Source organism: Macaca thibetana, chromosome 1, assembly GCF_024542745.1.
Source record: "Macaca thibetana thibetana isolate TM-01 chromosome 1, ASM2454274v1, whole genome shotgun sequence".
Classification (NCBI taxonomy): domain Eukaryota; kingdom Metazoa; phylum Chordata; class Mammalia; order Primates; family Cercopithecidae; genus Macaca; species Macaca thibetana.
The window spans coordinates 176,951,063-176,969,067 of NC_065578.1; the positions used below are offsets into that span (position 1 = coordinate 176,951,063).

Sequence of the window (18,005 nt, forward strand, 5' to 3'; positions counted from 1 at the left end):
AAGACAATTTTTTTTTTTTTTTTGAGACAGAGTCTCCCTCTGTCACCCAGGCTGGAGTGCAGTGGCACTATCTCGGCTCACTGCAAGCTCCATCTCCCAGGTTCACGCAATCCTCCTGCCTCAGCCTTCCGAGTAGCTGGGACTACAGGCGCCCGCTACCACACCCAGCTAATTTTTTGTATTTTTAGTAGACATGGGGTTTCACTGTGTTAGCCAGGATGGTCTCGATCTCCTGACCTCGTGATCCGCCCGCCTCGGCCTCCCAAAGTGCTGGGATTACAGGTGTGAGCCCCCGCGCCCGGCCAGACGAATATGTTTTATTCATTCTTGCTCATCTGAAATAAAAGGCAATATAATAATTATATTGCATTGAATTTTATTTCTGAATTTTAACTTGACTATAAATGTCCATTTGAAATTAACAATATTTTTAACTACTTAGTTCAGTGATGATAAATTTTTTATATAGTCTTCTTTATTACTTAGTTATCTCTTCTGTCTTTGATCATTACTGTAAGCAAGGTATGGTTGTCCCCCATTTTACCTGTGTGAAACAAACTCAAGAGCTAATATATAATTTGCCTATTTTGGGACAGTCATGAGAGATGGGTTGGTTAGGACTTGAACCCATGTCTTATAATACTCTTATAAGGCTGTATTCTTTGTTTTTATCTTGCTCCATCTCCGTTGTGAGGAGTGGGCAGCAGCACTTTTTCAAACTGGTAGAGTGAATTTTATGGTTGATTATTTTTATGAATCATTGTGTGTAAATATGAGTACTTTGAGATTATTGGTTTTCAAAACATTCTCCCTGGTCCCCTTGAGACTCAGAGTGTACTCTCTGGGTTGAGGGGAGGGAGATGATTTAAATAGATGAATCATCACTTTTAAACAGGTACTTAGAAACCAGCTTGGATTCTAAAACTTACATAATTTAATAGTAGTCAGGTATGATTATAGCAGTCAAGCAATTCTGCTTTCTTATTCTTGCATATCAAATTTTTCTTGCTGTTATTTTTTAAAGTCTGGATTGTTAGAGCAAGGAACCATAAGTATTTGTAGTAGTCAAAAGATTTTTTCATTGATCATCCCCAATAATTTTTGCTTCATATTTTAGCACATGAAACTAAGTTATATATTTCCTTGTACAATGAGGAGGTATAGTCTCTAAGAGCATTAAAAAAAATGTAGTGATGTATGAATCATTTTATAATCTTAATACATTTTACACCATGTTTTTCAGCATTTTTTGTTTCATTTCTACTTATGTTAAGGTAAGAGCTGAAAATTTGAAGAAGGAAAAGGAAATGCTTAAATTGTCTGAAGTTCGTCTTTCTCAGCAGAGGGAGTCTTTGTTAGCTGAACAAAGGGGGCAAAACTTACTGCTAACTAATCTGCAAACAATTCAGGTAACCAATAAAAAGCCTATGTAGAAAAAATTTATAAAAGTTAAATTTAGATTATGTTTGTATTCTCTCAATTTCCTTAATTAGAAAATTTATCCATCACTTTTGTCATCCATTATAATCATTGAATTTTGGAGTTTATTAAGACATTTCAGTATTTTAAATAACATATTGAAAGAAAATTGATTGAAACCATACATTGGTAAGTCCTCAGTTATATTTACAGCGTCCTGTGCAGTTTTACTATTTATAAGATTAATTCTTTGGTTTTTATTTTCTTTAAAACTGGGAAATCTGAGTGATGATCGTAATATGTTCCATCTCTTTCGTGTATAATAGATGTTTTAATATTGAAAAATACCAGAATACTTTCTTGATAAATACTCTGGATTTTAGCTTCTTCATGTAGAAATGGGTTTTAATACTGTAATTATTTCTTGCCTTTAATTTTTATTGTTTTGTATTGCCTTTTTCTTAAGCATAACCAAAAATCTTTTCTTTACTTTAGGGAATACTGGAGCGATCTGAAACAGAAACCAAACAAAGACTTAGTAGCCAGATAGAAAAACTGGAACATGAGATCTCTCATCTAAAGAAGAAGTTGGGAAATGAGGTGGAACAAAGGCATACACTTACTAGAAATCTAGATGTGAGTCCATCAGAGTTCTGAATTTCTGTAGTGTGTTTATGTTCAGTAATTAATCTGGTGTGTGGACAGTCTGCCATCTAAGATGAAGCATGATTTTGAAAAACTTTCTCACTAAGTTTCTTGCCTCACTCTATACCCAGTAATTTTTTACTGGGTGCCATGTATTGTGAGTTTTATTGTGTTGGGTGCAATTTTTGTATTCCTTTAAATCTTCTTGAGCTTTATTCTGAGATGCAGTAAAGTTAATTTAAAATGGTTTGATTCTTTTGACTTTGCCTTTTATGATGTATTAGGTGGGCCCAGAACAGTGTGCATTCTGGAGTTATTATTCCGCACTACTGAGGCCAAGACTTCCATGAGTTCTAGTGCCAGTGTCCAGTGTAATTGTGGGTTTTTTTTTTTAGTCTGGCTGCTGGGAAGAGTCATTATTCTTGACTTTCTTTGAGTGACAGATACTCTTCACTCTTAATTCCTTTGGACAATTCTTCCCCTTTCTGGGGTAAGCGCCTCATATATATATGCAGTGATCACTACTCTGGTGAATATTTAAGGAGGACCCTCTGTAGAGCTCCAGGGTACTCTGTGTATGCATCTCTCCTGTCTTACATTCTGTCTTACAAATTTGAGCTGCTTTGGTCTCCCTGGACTCAGATCTGTGTTCTCAATTCAGAGAGTCTCCTGGCCTCTGCCTCATTTCCTCTTCCCTGTGTCATAGCCTGGAAACTTTTAAATCAGTAAACCGAGGCAATATAAGGTTCACCTCTTTTGTTTTCCATCTCAGGGATCTCAGTTGTTTCATGTGTTTTCTCTGGTTTTTTTGGCTGTTTCAGGTGTGACAGTATATCTATTTTCTGTTACTCTCTCTTGGCTGAGCTCCAAAGGTTTATAAAGAGATAGTTTGAACCTTTAGTTGCTTAGGAACCTAAAGAGAGTGTTATAAGGTTGATGTATTTTATAGGTTCAACTTTTAGATACAAAGAGACAACTGGATACAGAGACAAATCTTCATCTTAACACAAAAGAACTATTTAAAAATGCTCAAAAAGAAATTGCTACATTGAAACAGCACCTCAGTAATATGGAAGTCCAACTTGCTTCTCAGTCTTCACAGAGAACTGGTAAAGGTAAATAAAATAAATAGACCAATATAATTGTAAATAAATAAGTATTTCTTAGTATTATATATTCTGTCAGTAAATAACCTTATTCTTTATGAATGCTAGTAAAATGAAACAAAAAAAAAAAACAAAAAAACGCAGCTTTTTCTTTATACAGTGGTACTCAGTTTTGGGCCTACAATAGTAAATTCGCTGTTTTAAAAGATTCAGAATAGTTTGGCTTGGCCTTTGATCAAGGTATGTACCCAGTTTTCTAATCCTTGAAACTATTTATTGATACTTTAAAAATTATTCTTTCTGAAGAGAGTTATTTGATTTTTAACCCGGGCCCCTTGGAAATGAGGTTACATACCAAATCTACAATAAGTTTCTCTTAAAGAAAGAGTTGATTTGTGATCTCCTTTAAAGTAGTATTCCCAATTTTTGCTTATTGGTAGCCTCAGGTAAAACATTTGTTTCATTAGATTTTGCTTCCCTTTTTAAATACATCATTTCAAGGTCAAAGCCTTTGTGTCTCAATAATCTTTCTATATGGTTTTATTTCTTAATACAAGGGAAATAAATAATAAGTGTATGCAGACTTTCTGATTTACACAGTTTTTCAACCTATGGTGCAAAAGCAGTACACATTCAGTAGAAAATACTTCAGTACAGTATTTGTTCAGGAAATTACATGAGATACTCAACACCTCATTATAAAATAGGCTTTGTGTTAGATGATTTTGACCAACTATAGGCTAACGTAAGTGTTCTGAGCTCCTTTAAGGTAGTCTAGGCAAAGCTATAAGCTATAAGCTAAGCTATGGTGTTCAGTGAGTTAGGTATATTGTATGCGTTTTCAACTCAACGATAGTTTCAAATTACGATGAGTTTATCAGGATGTGCCCCCACTGGGAGTACAGAAACATCTCTCTGTATATGTGCATATATACAGACTCATAAATATCTGATCCATATAAATAATGGGTATATAATTATCTAGGAGATAAGTATATACTTTCTTGTTGATATCGTGTGATAAAACATTCTTTCCAACTTACAGTTTTCTGCCTATTTTATGTACTTCTGATAAAAATTGGGCTAAATTTTAGATTTAAGATTTAGTGTTTTAGAGTAAATAATGTTTAATTATTGGGAGAATCCACCCCCAATATTTCAACATAGGTTCTATTTTCCATAACTATTGGCCGACTGAGAAATAAAGAGAGACAGTACAAAGAGAGGAATTTTACAGCTGGGTTGCCAGGGGTGACATCACGTGTTGGTAGGACCATGATGCCCACCTGAGTCTCAGACCAGCAAGTTTTTATTAAGGGTTTCAAAAGGGGAGGGGGTGTAGGAACAGAGAATAGATACAAGGATCACATGCTTCAAAGAGCAAAAAGCAGAACCACTGATAAGGGTCTAACAAAGATCACATGCTTCTGAGGGAATAGGGCAAAGGGCAAAAGCAGAACCACTGATAAGGGTCTGTGTTCAGCGGTGCACATATTGTCTTGATAAACATCTTAAACCAGAAAACAGGGTTCGAGAGCAGAGAACCTGTGTGACCACAAATTTACCAGGGCTGAGTTTTCCAAACCCTAGTAAACCTGAGGGTTCTGCAGGAGACCAGGGCTTATCTCAGTCCTTATCTCAACTGCACAAGACAGACATTCTCAGAGCGGCCATTCGTAGACCTCCCCTGAGGAATGCATTCTTTTCCCAGGGTATTAATATTAATATTCCTTGCTAGGAAAAGAATTTAGCGATGTATTTCCTACTTGCATGTCAGTTTATAGGCCCTCTGCAGGAAGAAAAATATGGCTCTTTTTGCCTGACCCCGCAGGCAATCAGACCTTATGGTTGTCTTCCCTTGTTCCATAAAGATCGCTATTCTGTTCTTTTTCAAGGTGCACTGATTTCATATTGTTCAAACACACGTTTTACAATCAATTTGTTAGTTAACACAATTATCACAGTGGTCCTGAGGTGACGTGCATCCTCAGCTTACGAAGATAACAGGATTAAGAGATTAAAGACAGGCATAAGAAATTATAAAAGTATTATCTGAGAACTGATAAATGTCCATGTTAAGATGAAATCTTCACAATTTATGTTCCTCTACTGCGGCTCCAGCTGGTCCCTCCATTCGGGGTCCCTGACTTCCTGTAATATTTAATAAATTAAGAGTTCTGTCATTTCTTCATATAGCTACCTCAGTTTAGTGGAAATATTTGATTGTTCTCTTTTGAATATTCTTTTCTTAATTTTTGTAACAGATTTCAAATATTAATATTTGAATATTTTGTTTTTGAGGAAGTAACATAACAAAGTACCTGTTTTTATTTTTGTATTTGACATGCATTGAAACGTACTTTCTAAATATATCTATATTTGAACCTTAATGCTAATTTCACAAGCTCTTTATAACAGTCATCTCAGATACTATTGAAAATACTAATTTTAACAGAGCTGTTGTATCTTTTAGGTCAGCCTAGCAACAAAGAAGATGTAGATGATCTTGTGAGTCAGCTAAGACAGACAGAAGAGCAGGTGAATGACTTAAAGGAGAGACTCAAAACAAGTACTAGCAATGTGGAACAATATCGAGCAATGGTTACTAGTTTAGAAGAATCCCTCAACAAGGAAAAACAGGTATGTATGATTCTGAACTCAGAATTCAATCTGAACACATTTGTTAACTTTGTTTTTATTAATTAGAGGACTGCTTTGTAAGGCACTGGTATGAATTAGACCAACATCATTGCCTTTAACCTTATGAAAGTACTTGAGTCTCATAAGACAGATAAAACAAAAACACACAAAATTCATGAAGCAAGGAGGTTATCCTTGCTGTTGGAATGGTCCAGATCAAATGTTGAGAATGAGAGGTCGGGAATGTTATTTGTTTTCTGGGTATGCATGCCTTCACGAGAGATGGCCTTTGTGCAGATAAAGCCTTGAATGAAGGTATCTGTGTAGGCAAATAGAGTAGAAAGGTATTTTACATACTGGGAACCCTCAGCCATGGTAGAAAGCCTTCAGAAGATGACAGTTTGTAAAGTGAGTAGTGAAGGGATACAGTTATAAATGTAGTTGATAACCAAATGTGAAAGGTTTTAAATATGTTAAATTATATTCTGTAGGTTTATTAAGAGCCATTGATTTTTTTAACATGTCATAATCAGATTTTTTTTTTTTATTAGAAAATTAATGTGGTAGATTGGAAGATACAGTGCTCATTTTGAAGGCTGTAGCAGTAGTCTAGGGCTGCAATTTTAAAAGATCCTTTTGTAGTTGACATCACTGTAAAGACATCACAATGTGTGAGGAAAATACCTTTCAATTGTAGAATAGATGGATTTGGCAAGTGGATGTGAGGATTGAGGGAGAAATGAGAGATTGGAAATTTCATTTCAAAAAAGAAAAATGGCCAGTAGCCAAGCTGAAAGGTAAATGCTTGTAGATTTATATGGTGTTTTTGCTTGTTGTCGAATCTTCTAATCACCTTTACTGGATACTTTTTCTAATATAATGCAAACATTAATTTTCTTATCAAATTAGTTTTGATTTGGAGAAAGTAATTATATGATTTTAAATGTGTGTAATTTTTATATCCTACGGTTTGTAATATGGTAAAGGTGACAGAAGAAGTGCGTAAGAATATTGAAGTTCGTTTAAAAGAGTCAGCTGAGTTTCAGACACAGTTGGAAAAGAAGTTGATGGAAGTAGAGAAGGAAAAACAAGAACTTCAGGATGATAAGAGAAGAGCCATAGAGAGCATGGAACAACAGGTAAATAGGTTAATGATATTAATGTTGTTGTTGTTGTTGTTGTTGTTGTTGTTGTTGTTGTAAGGATTTGAATTCTTTTAACTAGGTCATTAGTTGCCATTTAGTTCATCTCAGCAGAAATTTATTAAAAACATAGGCAAAATTATGTTTTACTCTTTTCTGTACCTCTATATACATTTCCCATTGAAATGTTTAGACTGCTTTACAGAAATAGGTATCAGTGGTTCTTTTTAAAAGCCCCTATCTGAGATGACTTTTGCAAATATTAGGGGATGGATAGAGTTGCAAAACTGATTTTATCAGGGTGTGAGCATTTTAAATTTAGCAGCAGTTTTTTGGTCTAATTGGATCTTGAAAAATGAGCCTTCAGTATAGTAACACTACAATACAGTATTTTCCAAGTAAGTTTGCAATTAATTTTGGTTTTAATCTTGTTCTTTCTACTTAGTTATCTGAATTGAAAAAAACACTTTCTAGTGTTCAGAATGAAGTACAAGAAGCTCTTCAGAGAGCAAGCACAGCTTTAAGTAATGAGCAGCAAGCCAGACGTGACTGTCAGGAACAAGTAAGTGGTGCTCTTATAGCCAGTTAATTGAGAAATGAGTTTTGATCCTAGAGAATGATTCTTGAAGTATATTTATGCATTGTGAGAATTGGTGGACCTTGGAAAAATTCAAGATTATTTCCACTTTTGTGGAACTTAGGACAAATTGAAAAGTATAGATGAAGGCTAAAAATAAATACATAGTGCAATATTCGTTAACAAAGCAATCTTGACAATGGGAAAACAAAAACAGGAGTAGGAGACTAAAATTTGTACTTGGCTCTTATTTGCGAAAATTATTTTACTATTGTCCTTCACTAGATCCGGTTATAAAATTATAGATACAATTGATTAGAGACAGCCTTTCCTTAACAAAACAAAAACCTCTTGATAACACTGTTAATGCATTACTAAGTTTGCACATATATCTGTATACTGCTTTTTATAAAATGTTAAAAAAAGTCTTATTAGTTTGACTGTATGTATGTATGTGCACACGTGTTGAAGCTTTTTATAATTTTTTTATGAACAAGAAATTATAAAAATTCAGGAGTCAGAGTTACTAAAATGGTAGGATGGGATAGGAATACGTTTGAGGATATTGGTAATGTTCTTATTTTAAGTTGGGTGTCATGTTAATAGCTATTCATTTGGTTACTATTCTTTATTGCCTATATATATGTAACATGTATACCACTATTTTAAAATGTAATACAGGGAACTGCTTCAAAGTAAATTTCATTAAAATCAGTGGATCTATAATTTAGTATTTATATAGCTGAGTTATGTTTAGTTTCTTATATCGGAAAGTTTGTCCAAATTGCTACCATCTTCTAAGTTTCATTTCTGACAGTTTTATTATATTTCATTAAGTAGCTAAAGCATTAACTTTTAATTTCTTATTTTGCTACATTTAGATTGTCTTTACTTTTATTATTTAAAAAGTTCAATGTGTATCTTTTCCAAAAGTGCTAGCTAGCTTTATGGATTTTTGATCTTTGGTATCAACTGGGAAATAATTTTATAGGCTAAAATAGCTGTGGAAGCTCAGAATAAGTATGAGAGAGAATTGATGCTGCATGCTGCTGATGTTGAAGCTCTACAAGCTGCGAAGGAGCAGGTTTCAAAAATGGCATCAGTCCGTCAGCATTTGGAAGAAACAACACAGAAAGCAGAATCACAGTTGTTGGAGTGTAAAGCATCTTGGGAGGAAAGAGAGAGAATGTTAAAGGTATAATTGTAAATCTGAATAGAATGTTCAGTTGAATTCAAAGATTTTTTTTTTTTTTTTTGTGAGATGGAGTCTCGCTCTGTCACCCATGCTGGAGTGCGATGGCGTGATATTGGCTCACTGCAATCTCTGCCTCCCGGGTCAAGCAATTCTCCTGCCTCAGCCTCCCAAGTAGCTGGGATTATAGGCATTAGCCACCGTGCCTGACCAAGTTGTTTTTTAAAATGTGTATTGGAAAATCTGCTATTCTGATAGACTCTTGGCTTGCAGGATGAAGTTTCCAAATGTGTATGTCGCTGTGAAGATCTGGAGAAACAAAACAAGTTACTTCATGATCAGATCGAAAAATTAAGTGACAAGGTCGTGGCCTCTGTGAAAGAAGGTGTACAAGGACCACTGAATGTATCTCTCAGTGAAGAAGGAAAATCTCAAGAACAAATTTTGGAAATTCTCAGGTAAATCATGTTCTTACTGCTTCGTTTCTGTGGTATAACAACTGTGAAATAAAACTACAAATCATAAATTAAAGAGATTATACATAATTTTGATACAGAGTTCATTCTTCTATTTGTCAAAAAACTCATAACTTTTAACATTTACACATACTAATCAGTGACTAATAAGTTGAATCTGATAGTAGGAACTAGAGCAGATTTCTCTTGAAAAACTAAATGCCTTTCAGATCATTTTAGAGATGAACATTCTAAAGCCAGTGTCTATAAAAGAAAATAGAAATGCATTTCCCATTATTGTTTATTATTAATAAAAACATGTGAAATAGTTATTAAAGTCAATGATTTTTGTCATCTTACCAAATTATCCAAGTTTTGAAATGTTGGCTTTTTAAAATTCACATAAAATTTTAATATCTGTATTTTTGTAGATTTATACGACGAGAAAAAGAAATTGCTGAAACTAGGTTTGAGGTGGCTCAGGTTGAGAGTCTGCGTTATCGACAAAGGGTTGAACTTTTAGAAAGAGAGCTGCAGGAACTGCAAGATAGTCTAAATGCTGAAAGGGAGAAAGTCCAGGTAGGTATAGTAAGCTTTAAGAAAGCATTTGTTAAATCAAAAGAGAAACACTCATTTGTATCTCTACTATTTAGCATAACGTAAAATTTAACTTGAAGTAAGCATTCTTCTAAACTTATAAATTCATTAAGCTTTTGTTAAACACTAATATAGTATAGTGCTTGAAAGTAAAGGCTCTGTAACCACACTGCCTGGTTTCAGATTCTAGCTTCATACCATTAGCTGTGGCATTGAGTACATTGTTTAACTTCCCTGCTCTTAGTTTCTTCATCTGTAATATTTGGATAATAATGAGGATTAATTGAGTTTGTGCACATGAAGCATTTAAAAGCATGTCTGGTATGTAGTGGGTGCTTAATAAATTCCAGCTGTCTTAATTTATTATCGTTATGGTTTATACATGTGGATAGTCATTCTAGGATAAAGTGATTTAAACTGCTACAGAATATCTTTCTCACCCAAGGAGCAAAAAGTAGTAAAAACTAACAACCAAAGGAAAAGAAGCTGTGGTAGTGAAATGTATGGTAATAACACAAGCTTGACTCCTTACGGCACACTACCACCCAAAGCTTATTGTTGAGTTACTTCATTCTTAGGAACTACAGTAATATACCCCCACATCTAGAAGGAAGGAAATTAAGATCTTAAAACATTCACCTCTTTTAACTGATAAGTAGTCAAAATGACTGTTAAGAAACCATTGAACAGGGAAAAGTAAATAATGAAGTTTATGGGATTTATGTGTTCAGCAGAAGCTAAAGTTTCCAGAATTATATCCTGTTTAATTCAAATGTATCTCACCATGGAAATAATAGAGCCTCCAGTTCAATGGAGTTAATACTTGGAGGAAAAGGGACAGAATCAGAGTCTGTAACAAAGATTGCATATTGTTTCAGTCTTTTCTGCTTCCTTTTTTTTTTCCTTTGGGCTATAGAAAGTAAATACTAGAAAATGCCTGCCCACCAACAAGTTCACAGGGGGAAACCAACTCTTAAATATAGGAAGAAGAGAGTCAATAAGTAACATAGATTATATAAAAAGTAATATAATGGGCCGGGCGCGGTGGCTCACGCCTGTAACCCTGCACTTTGGGAGGCCAAGGCAGGCAGATCATGAGGTCAGGAGATCGAGACCATCCTGGCTAACACGGTGAAACCCCATCTCTACTAAAATATAAAAAAATTAGCCGGGCGTGGTGGCGGGCTCCTGTAGTCTCAGCTACTCGGGAGGCTGAGGCAGGAGAATGGCATGAACCCGGGAGGCGGAGCTTGCAGTGAGCCAAGATCGTGCCACTGGACTCCAGCCTGGGCGACAGAGCGAGACTCCATCTCAAAAAATAAACAATAATAATAATAATAATATAATGTCTGTCTAAGCTTGAACAGTATAGCATGGCAACCATGAAATATGCTATAGCTTTAAAAATAGTGGGGGAAGAAAGTAATATACCAAATGCAAAAGATGGATAATTATACCCTATGAGAAGGAAAAAATTCTTCACAGATAATTCGGTAAAATTTCTCATAACCAAAGTGATGAAACAAAGGATCAAAATAAAGAGATTTCTGAACAAGAGGGAATAAACTGAGATTAAAATAACATTTTAGAACTAATACTGAATTTAGTGCAGCAAGGAAAAAAAAGATACAGAAAGAAAAAAAAATAGAGATTTGGATTGATGTTTTTACCTAATGTTAATACTTTGTTGGTGGGATTTGTAGCATCTTTTCACTTTTATCTTTGTAATTCTTGTATTTGTTTAAACTGTGCAGTTAGCATGCCTCACAGAAAAGTAAACATGAACTTTCAAAAATTTTAGTTCTAAAAGTTGAAACTTAAATCCTCTTTACTTTGTTGTAGGGAGGATTTGAGCTCATAGGAACAGGTAGACTTTCAACTATTGTTAGATGTTGGTATGTATATTTATTTGAAATGTTTAGGTAACTGCAAAAACAATGGCTCAGCATGAAGAACTGATGAAGAAAACTGAAACAATGAATGTAGTTATGGAGACCAATAAAATGCTAAGAGAAGAAAAGGAGAGACTAGAACAGGATCTACAGCAAATGCAAGCAAAGGTTTGTTGCTTGGTTATCAAGAGTGGAAGTTATTTTTAATAATAAATGAATTTTTACATTTGTTGTTAAATATTGGCATGACTTTCAGGTAAGGAAACTGGAGTTAGATATTTTACCCTTACAAGAAGCAAATGCTGAGCTGAGTGAGAAAAGCGGTATGTTGCAGGCAGAAAAGAAGCTGTTAGAAGAGGATGTCAAACGTTGGAAAGCACGTAACCAGGTAAATGCAGTTAAAACTCTTCCAAAACATGGAAACGTGTGTTTTTCATAATAGGGGAAACTTAGGGGGATAAAGATATTTGAGGAACTAGTGAAAATTACTGTGTTTATTAGTGGAAGTCTATTATTTACATGTATTATGTTATTAACACATGTAAATATTTGACATGTTAAACTTATAACCCAATTTATTAAAAATTTTTGTTACATTATATACATTTCTAAAAAGCAGTTACTTTATTTTCCATAATTTAAAAGTTTTAGGCTTTCATTTTATCTCTAAAATATTTTTATACATGAAAATAGAAATCTGAGGCCAGACATGGTGGCTCATGCCTGTAATCCCAGCACTTTGGGAGGCCAAGATGGGAGGATTGCTTGAGCCCAGAAGTTTGAGACCAGCCTGGGCAATGTAGTGAGACTCCATCTCTACAAAAAATTAAAAATTAGCTGGGCATGGTGGTGCATGCCTGTAGTCCCATCTACTTGGGAGGCTGAGGCCAGAGGATTACTTGAGCCTAAGAGGTCGAAGCTACAGTGAGTTGTGATCATGCCACTGCATGCCAGCCTGGGTGAGAGAGGGAGACGCTGTCTCAAAAACAAACTAGGAATGTGTATACTTTATTGTATTTATTGAAGCACTTTAAAAAGACTTGTTCACTGGAACGTTTTTAGGGAGATGAAACCATGTTAACATACTGTGGTTAGAAACTCAGCTCTTTATTCAAACAAAAGGTTAGAAATCTGCCTTGCATGTACTAGTTATATGACTTGGGAGAGTTTCTTAACCTCTTGGAGCTTTAGTTTTCCTCATTTGTAAAATGAGGGAAACTCTTATCACCTTTCGTGTGATAAAAAATGTAATACACGTAAAGCACGTTACCTGGCCTCTACAGAAGGTTTGTGTGTTTAACTTGTAATGCATTATCTACATTTTTTTTCTTTTAAATGTCACTTCAATGAAATTAGATACTTAATATTGAAAGTTTTGATTCTTTGGATCCCTTTATTTGGCTTCTAACTAATCTGAAATGTTTATTCACAAATATGAAAATATAATGAGCAGTTAATGACATTTGATTTGTTTTCCTCTTCCGTTTTGGCTAGACTTCTTAGCCAAACCAAAGCTAAGTTTGATCTTAGTATCTTGTAGTTCCATGCTTGATTACTTTACATGCAAGTAACCTAATGTAAACATAATCAGATATTCTTCCATTTTATTATAGCACATTTGTTTCATAAAACCTAAAAAAATCAAGTAAGCATTTTTGTTATTCTAGCATCTAGTAAGTCAACAGAAAGATCCAGATACAGAAGAATATCGGAAGCTCCTTTCTGAAAAGGAAGTTCATACTAAGCGTATTCAACAGTTGACAGAAGAAATTGGTAGACTTAAAGCTGAAATTGCAAGGTATATTGAAAGAAGCCTTAAATCATATATAATATATAAAATCTTAAAGAAGTTTATTTTACTTACTTATATGACTCCCCAAGTGCCTGCCTCGTGGTTTAAGAAAGAATGGAACGTGCTAGAGCACTCATATCTGACTTGCGTCTACTTTGTAGAGTCAAGCAGTGATTTAATATTATGCCTTCATATATAAAGTATGTATGAGAATATCCTCATTATAGATAATTATTTCTCTATATTTTATTTTTTAAAGAGCTACTCAGTAGAAGTCTAAAGCTAAGTTTATAGCTATCAAAGACTTTTACAAGTAGTTTTTGTTGTTGTTGTTGTTGTTGTTTTGGTTAGCTGATATTTGTGACTCTGTAAGGGAAGTGGGTTTTATTGCTTTGGCTTTTTTGTTCCTTTTTGTGGAGAACAGTGTTTCCCTCTGTTGCCCAGGCAGGTCTCAAACTCCTGGGCTCAAGCTCTCCTCCCACTTCTGCCTCCCTAAGAGCTGGAATTACAGGCATGAGCCATCATGCCTGGCCAAGGGAAGTTTTTAAGTCTTAATTTTTTCTTGCATGAACTAATAGCAAAGTGTTGCCCCTTTAAAATTAAGAAATTAAATATTAATGTTTCTGGTTTACCTTTTCTGAAGCTTTAGTGTAATTTGTCCATATCATGACCCCATTTATATATTGCTTTACAACTTACAAATTTGTGTGTTTTTTATACATATGTGTATATATATTCTCTTTGTAGCAATAGTCTAGCATGTTAAGTAGAAGAGTTATATTTTAATCTTAAAAATGAAGAACCTAAGATTCAAAAAGATTGACTACCTAATTCAGGCCATCTGATTTCAAGTTCAGTTCAAAATTAACCCGTACTCTTAATTCAGGCCATCTGATTTCAAGTTCAGTCCAGGATATAGTACAGGCATTGGCAAACTATAGCCCACAGACCTAATGTGACCCATGATTTGGTTTTGTACAGCCTATAAGCCAAGACTGATTTTTATATTTTTAAAGCATTGTTGAAGAAAAATGCAGCAAAGACTTTGTGGCTTGCAAAGTATAGCATATTCTAATATCCGGCCCTTTACAGAAGAAATTTGACAATACTCAATGCAGTAGAAAGAGGGTGGGTTTTACTCTCAAGCAAGTCTGAATTAAAATCTGAGTACCATCACTTGATTTTAGTTTGTGAAATTGCGCATGTTACTTGACCACTGGTAACTCCGTTTTTCTCATCTCTAAAATGCACATGTAAACCTATGTAATAAGATCTTGCCTAAGGGCTGTAAATTTGTAAGTTCTTACCTTTGAAGTATGTGGGTATTTTTTAGGATTTTCAAAAAAAAAAATTTTATTAAAGCAGTATAACGTAAAGTTACATTGAACTTCAAAATTTGAAAGAAAAATCTTTATTTTTTCCTCCATTTTTTAAAGATCAAATGCATCTTTGACTAACAACCAGAACTTAATTCAGAGTCTGAAGGAAGATCTAAATAAAGTAAGAACTGAAAAGGAAACCATCCAGAAGGACTTAGATGCCAAAATAATTGATATCCAAGAAAAAGTCAAAACTATTACTCAAGTAAAGAAAATTGGACGTAGGTACAAGACTCAATATGAAGAACTTAAAGCACAACAGGATAAGGTATTTTGAAGAAGCTTACAAAAAAAAATTAGGATGAATGTTATGAAATCTTATTTCTTTGTAATTTTGAATATTACTGGCTTTCAGATACTAAACTCGTGTAACCATATATGATATCTTTATTTAAGATTAGTTCTTTAATATGCTGAAAATGCATTATAAACTCACAAATTTTGGTAAATACTAGATATATTTTGGTTCAGTTTTCACCTTTCAAGTACTCTCCATTTTCAAAGCTATGTTCTTATAACTCATTGGTAATTACAATTGGATATTAAAAAATGATGACTAATCAGGTTTTGTATAGTTTTAAATAAATTATTTATGTTAACCACCTATCAAAAAAATTCAGAAATCTTTATTATGTTTATATTTTGAATCTAAATGTTGTTTTTAATTCCTGAAGGTAAGGAATTTGTATATTGAGAATTACGTATTTATTACATGTTGGATTAGAAAATAAAGAAAAAAATTCGCAATTACTACCCCTTTGTTTTAGCCACTATTAGTACATTAGTATCCCTTTTCATACATATAAGCGATGTGTTTTTTCAAAGAAATAATATTATATGCTTATATTATTTTGTAGTCTGCTTTTTTCACTTGATTCATTATTATGAAAATGCAGTTCAGTGTTGAAAATTGAACTATAATGCATCATTTTGATTAGCTGTTTAGTATTCAGTTATGTGGAAAACCAAACTAGTTCCCCGTTTTTGGAGATTACAGTTGTTTCATAGAAAATTCTGTTTCGAATACCTTCAAGGATAAAGTTTCTTTGCAAAGCTGTGATTATTTTCTTAGACAAACTTGCAGAAATGGAATTACTGAACGTAAATATTTAAGTGTATTATTACTGTTTGTTGTCTTAGGTTATGGAGACATCGGCTCAGTCCTCTGGAGACCATCAGGAACAGCATGTTTTAGTCCAGGAAATGCAGGAACTCAAAGAAACGCTCAACCAAGCTGAAACAAAATCAAAATCACTCGAGAGTCAAGTAGAGAATCTGCAGAAGGTATGAGTGTGAGAACAGTCTGTTCCTAATTCTTTCCTGTTATACACCTGAAGAAATATGTACTAACTACTGACAGTTTCTCTTACCATGTGGGAATGGATACATTTTATTCGTTTTACTTGGAATGGCTCCTGTAAGTAAGTAGTACCCAGTCATCTTCAGGTGTGCATTTAGTTGGTCTGACCACCATTTTTATGCTTCTATTTAATCTTTTAAAGAGCAAATTAATAAGTTATACTTTAAGTTGCTACCACATACAGTTTATATTGAAATGATTGAATTCCATGGTGAATACTTTGTTTTCCTTTAAAGACATTATCTGAAAAAGAGACAGAAGCAAGAAATCTCCAGGAACAGACTGTGCAACTTCAGTCTGAACTTTCACGACTTCGTCAGGATCTTCAAGATAGAACCACACAGGAGGAACAGCTCCGACAACAGATAACTGAAAAGGAAGAAAAAACCAGAAAAGCTATTGTAGCAGCAAAATCAAAAATTGCACACTTAGCTGGTAAATACCTGTTTAAAGTTTGAACTTGGTAGTGAAAGTTGGTTGTGTGTTGCAGGCTTAAAATTAAATGGAATAGAAATAAAAGGTATCTACTATGAAGGGTGTGTTTGTGTCTGTGTGTGTGTGTGCGCGCTTTAAATATTAGGAATAATTAGTTGGACACAAAGAGCAATCCTAATTTTCAAGTGATGAGGACGTCCTTGATATGAAATTTTTCTCAATTGTTGGCTGGCAATAGATAATGGAGTACTGCTATCCTTCTGCTTTCATGAATAACAATTTTATCTTGTGACAGAGATCCTTTGAGCCCAGACCATGCTGCCTACACACCTTATGTAGACTGCATAAAGATCTTTACCAGTCCAGGGATTTTTTTGTGCCTCATATGGTAGTGGGCCCCTCTAGCTCTTTGGGGAGAGTATCATGTCAAATTTATGAAGAACCTAGTTCTTCAAGGATCAGGGGTTTATTCGGCCTTGCCTGTCAGTCTGCTGAGTAGTTAAATAAAATGTCAAATCAGTTGGGTTTTGTTACAGGCTTTTTTTTTTTAAATGATCTTTAAGACAATGTCCTAACAACTTACTTGATTTTAAAAGTTCTTGAATTATTTTTAAACAGTGCTGTAGATTATATGAAATAAAAATTTTGCAATTCATAATAATGAATTGAATGATACATTGAAATATAAAAGGGCTTCTGCTAACTCAGATCTTTAGTTTGTTGAGATTTTAGTTAGGAAAAAGTAAATTTTTATGTTGGAGTAAGTATATTTTATATTCTAGTAATAAGTGAAAACATGAATGTACTTAGAACTTTGCTCATTGAGATGTATAGTATATCATAACTAATGTAGATGTTATAGTAGTAGAATCTGATGTGACCACGTGTCAATTAAGTGCATAAATGTTGTTTTAAATGTTTGATTGTAATATTAATATAATCACCTGGTTACTTCTTTAGGTGTAAAAGATCAGCTAACTAAAGAAAATGAGGAGCTTAAACAAAGGAATGGAGCCTTAGATCAGCAGAAAGATGAATTGGATGTTCGTATTACTGCTCTAAAGTCCCAATATGAAGGTCGAATTAGTCGCTTGGAAAGAGAACTCAGGGAGCATCAAGAGAGACACCTTGAGCAGAGAGATGAGCCTCAAGAACCTTCTAATAAGGTGATTAGCTAATTCTGCTTAAGTAACAAATTGTTTTTCTTTGTACATTTTACTTGAAAGTGCCTGGTGACATAGGAGCCTTTGTCAGAGTGAATTTTGGCTAAAATTCAATGTATGCAGAGAGAATTAACAATAGTGAAATATTTTTTGTAGCATTTTTAGTGGACTCTTGTGGGCTAGGAACAACAATCAAGAGCTTTCTCTTTAT

The 18,005-nt window shown here is 34.1% G+C and overlaps 1 protein-coding gene across 1 annotated transcript in view; it reads left to right on the top strand.

The window, feature by feature from the left end:
- TPR (translocated promoter region, nuclear basket protein) overlaps positions 1 to 18,005 on the top strand; it is a 62,581-nt gene that overhangs the window by 23,534 nt on the left and 21,042 nt on the right. Inside the window, exons 20-35 of the mRNA XM_050783265.1 lie at positions 1,275 to 1,409; positions 1,915 to 2,055; positions 3,014 to 3,179; positions 5,644 to 5,810; positions 6,797 to 6,949; positions 7,398 to 7,514; positions 8,521 to 8,724; positions 8,995 to 9,179; positions 9,608 to 9,755; positions 11,696 to 11,833; positions 11,922 to 12,053; positions 13,333 to 13,463; positions 14,894 to 15,104; positions 15,977 to 16,120; positions 16,433 to 16,631; positions 17,592 to 17,797. Coding sequence (XP_050639222.1) covers positions 1,275 to 1,409; positions 1,915 to 2,055; positions 3,014 to 3,179; positions 5,644 to 5,810; positions 6,797 to 6,949; positions 7,398 to 7,514; positions 8,521 to 8,724; positions 8,995 to 9,179; positions 9,608 to 9,755; positions 11,696 to 11,833; positions 11,922 to 12,053; positions 13,333 to 13,463; positions 14,894 to 15,104; positions 15,977 to 16,120; positions 16,433 to 16,631; positions 17,592 to 17,797 — 2,577 coding nt within the window. The remainder of the gene's footprint in view (positions 1 to 1,274; positions 1,410 to 1,914; positions 2,056 to 3,013; positions 3,180 to 5,643; positions 5,811 to 6,796; positions 6,950 to 7,397; positions 7,515 to 8,520; positions 8,725 to 8,994; positions 9,180 to 9,607; positions 9,756 to 11,695; positions 11,834 to 11,921; positions 12,054 to 13,332; positions 13,464 to 14,893; positions 15,105 to 15,976; positions 16,121 to 16,432; positions 16,632 to 17,591; positions 17,798 to 18,005) is intronic.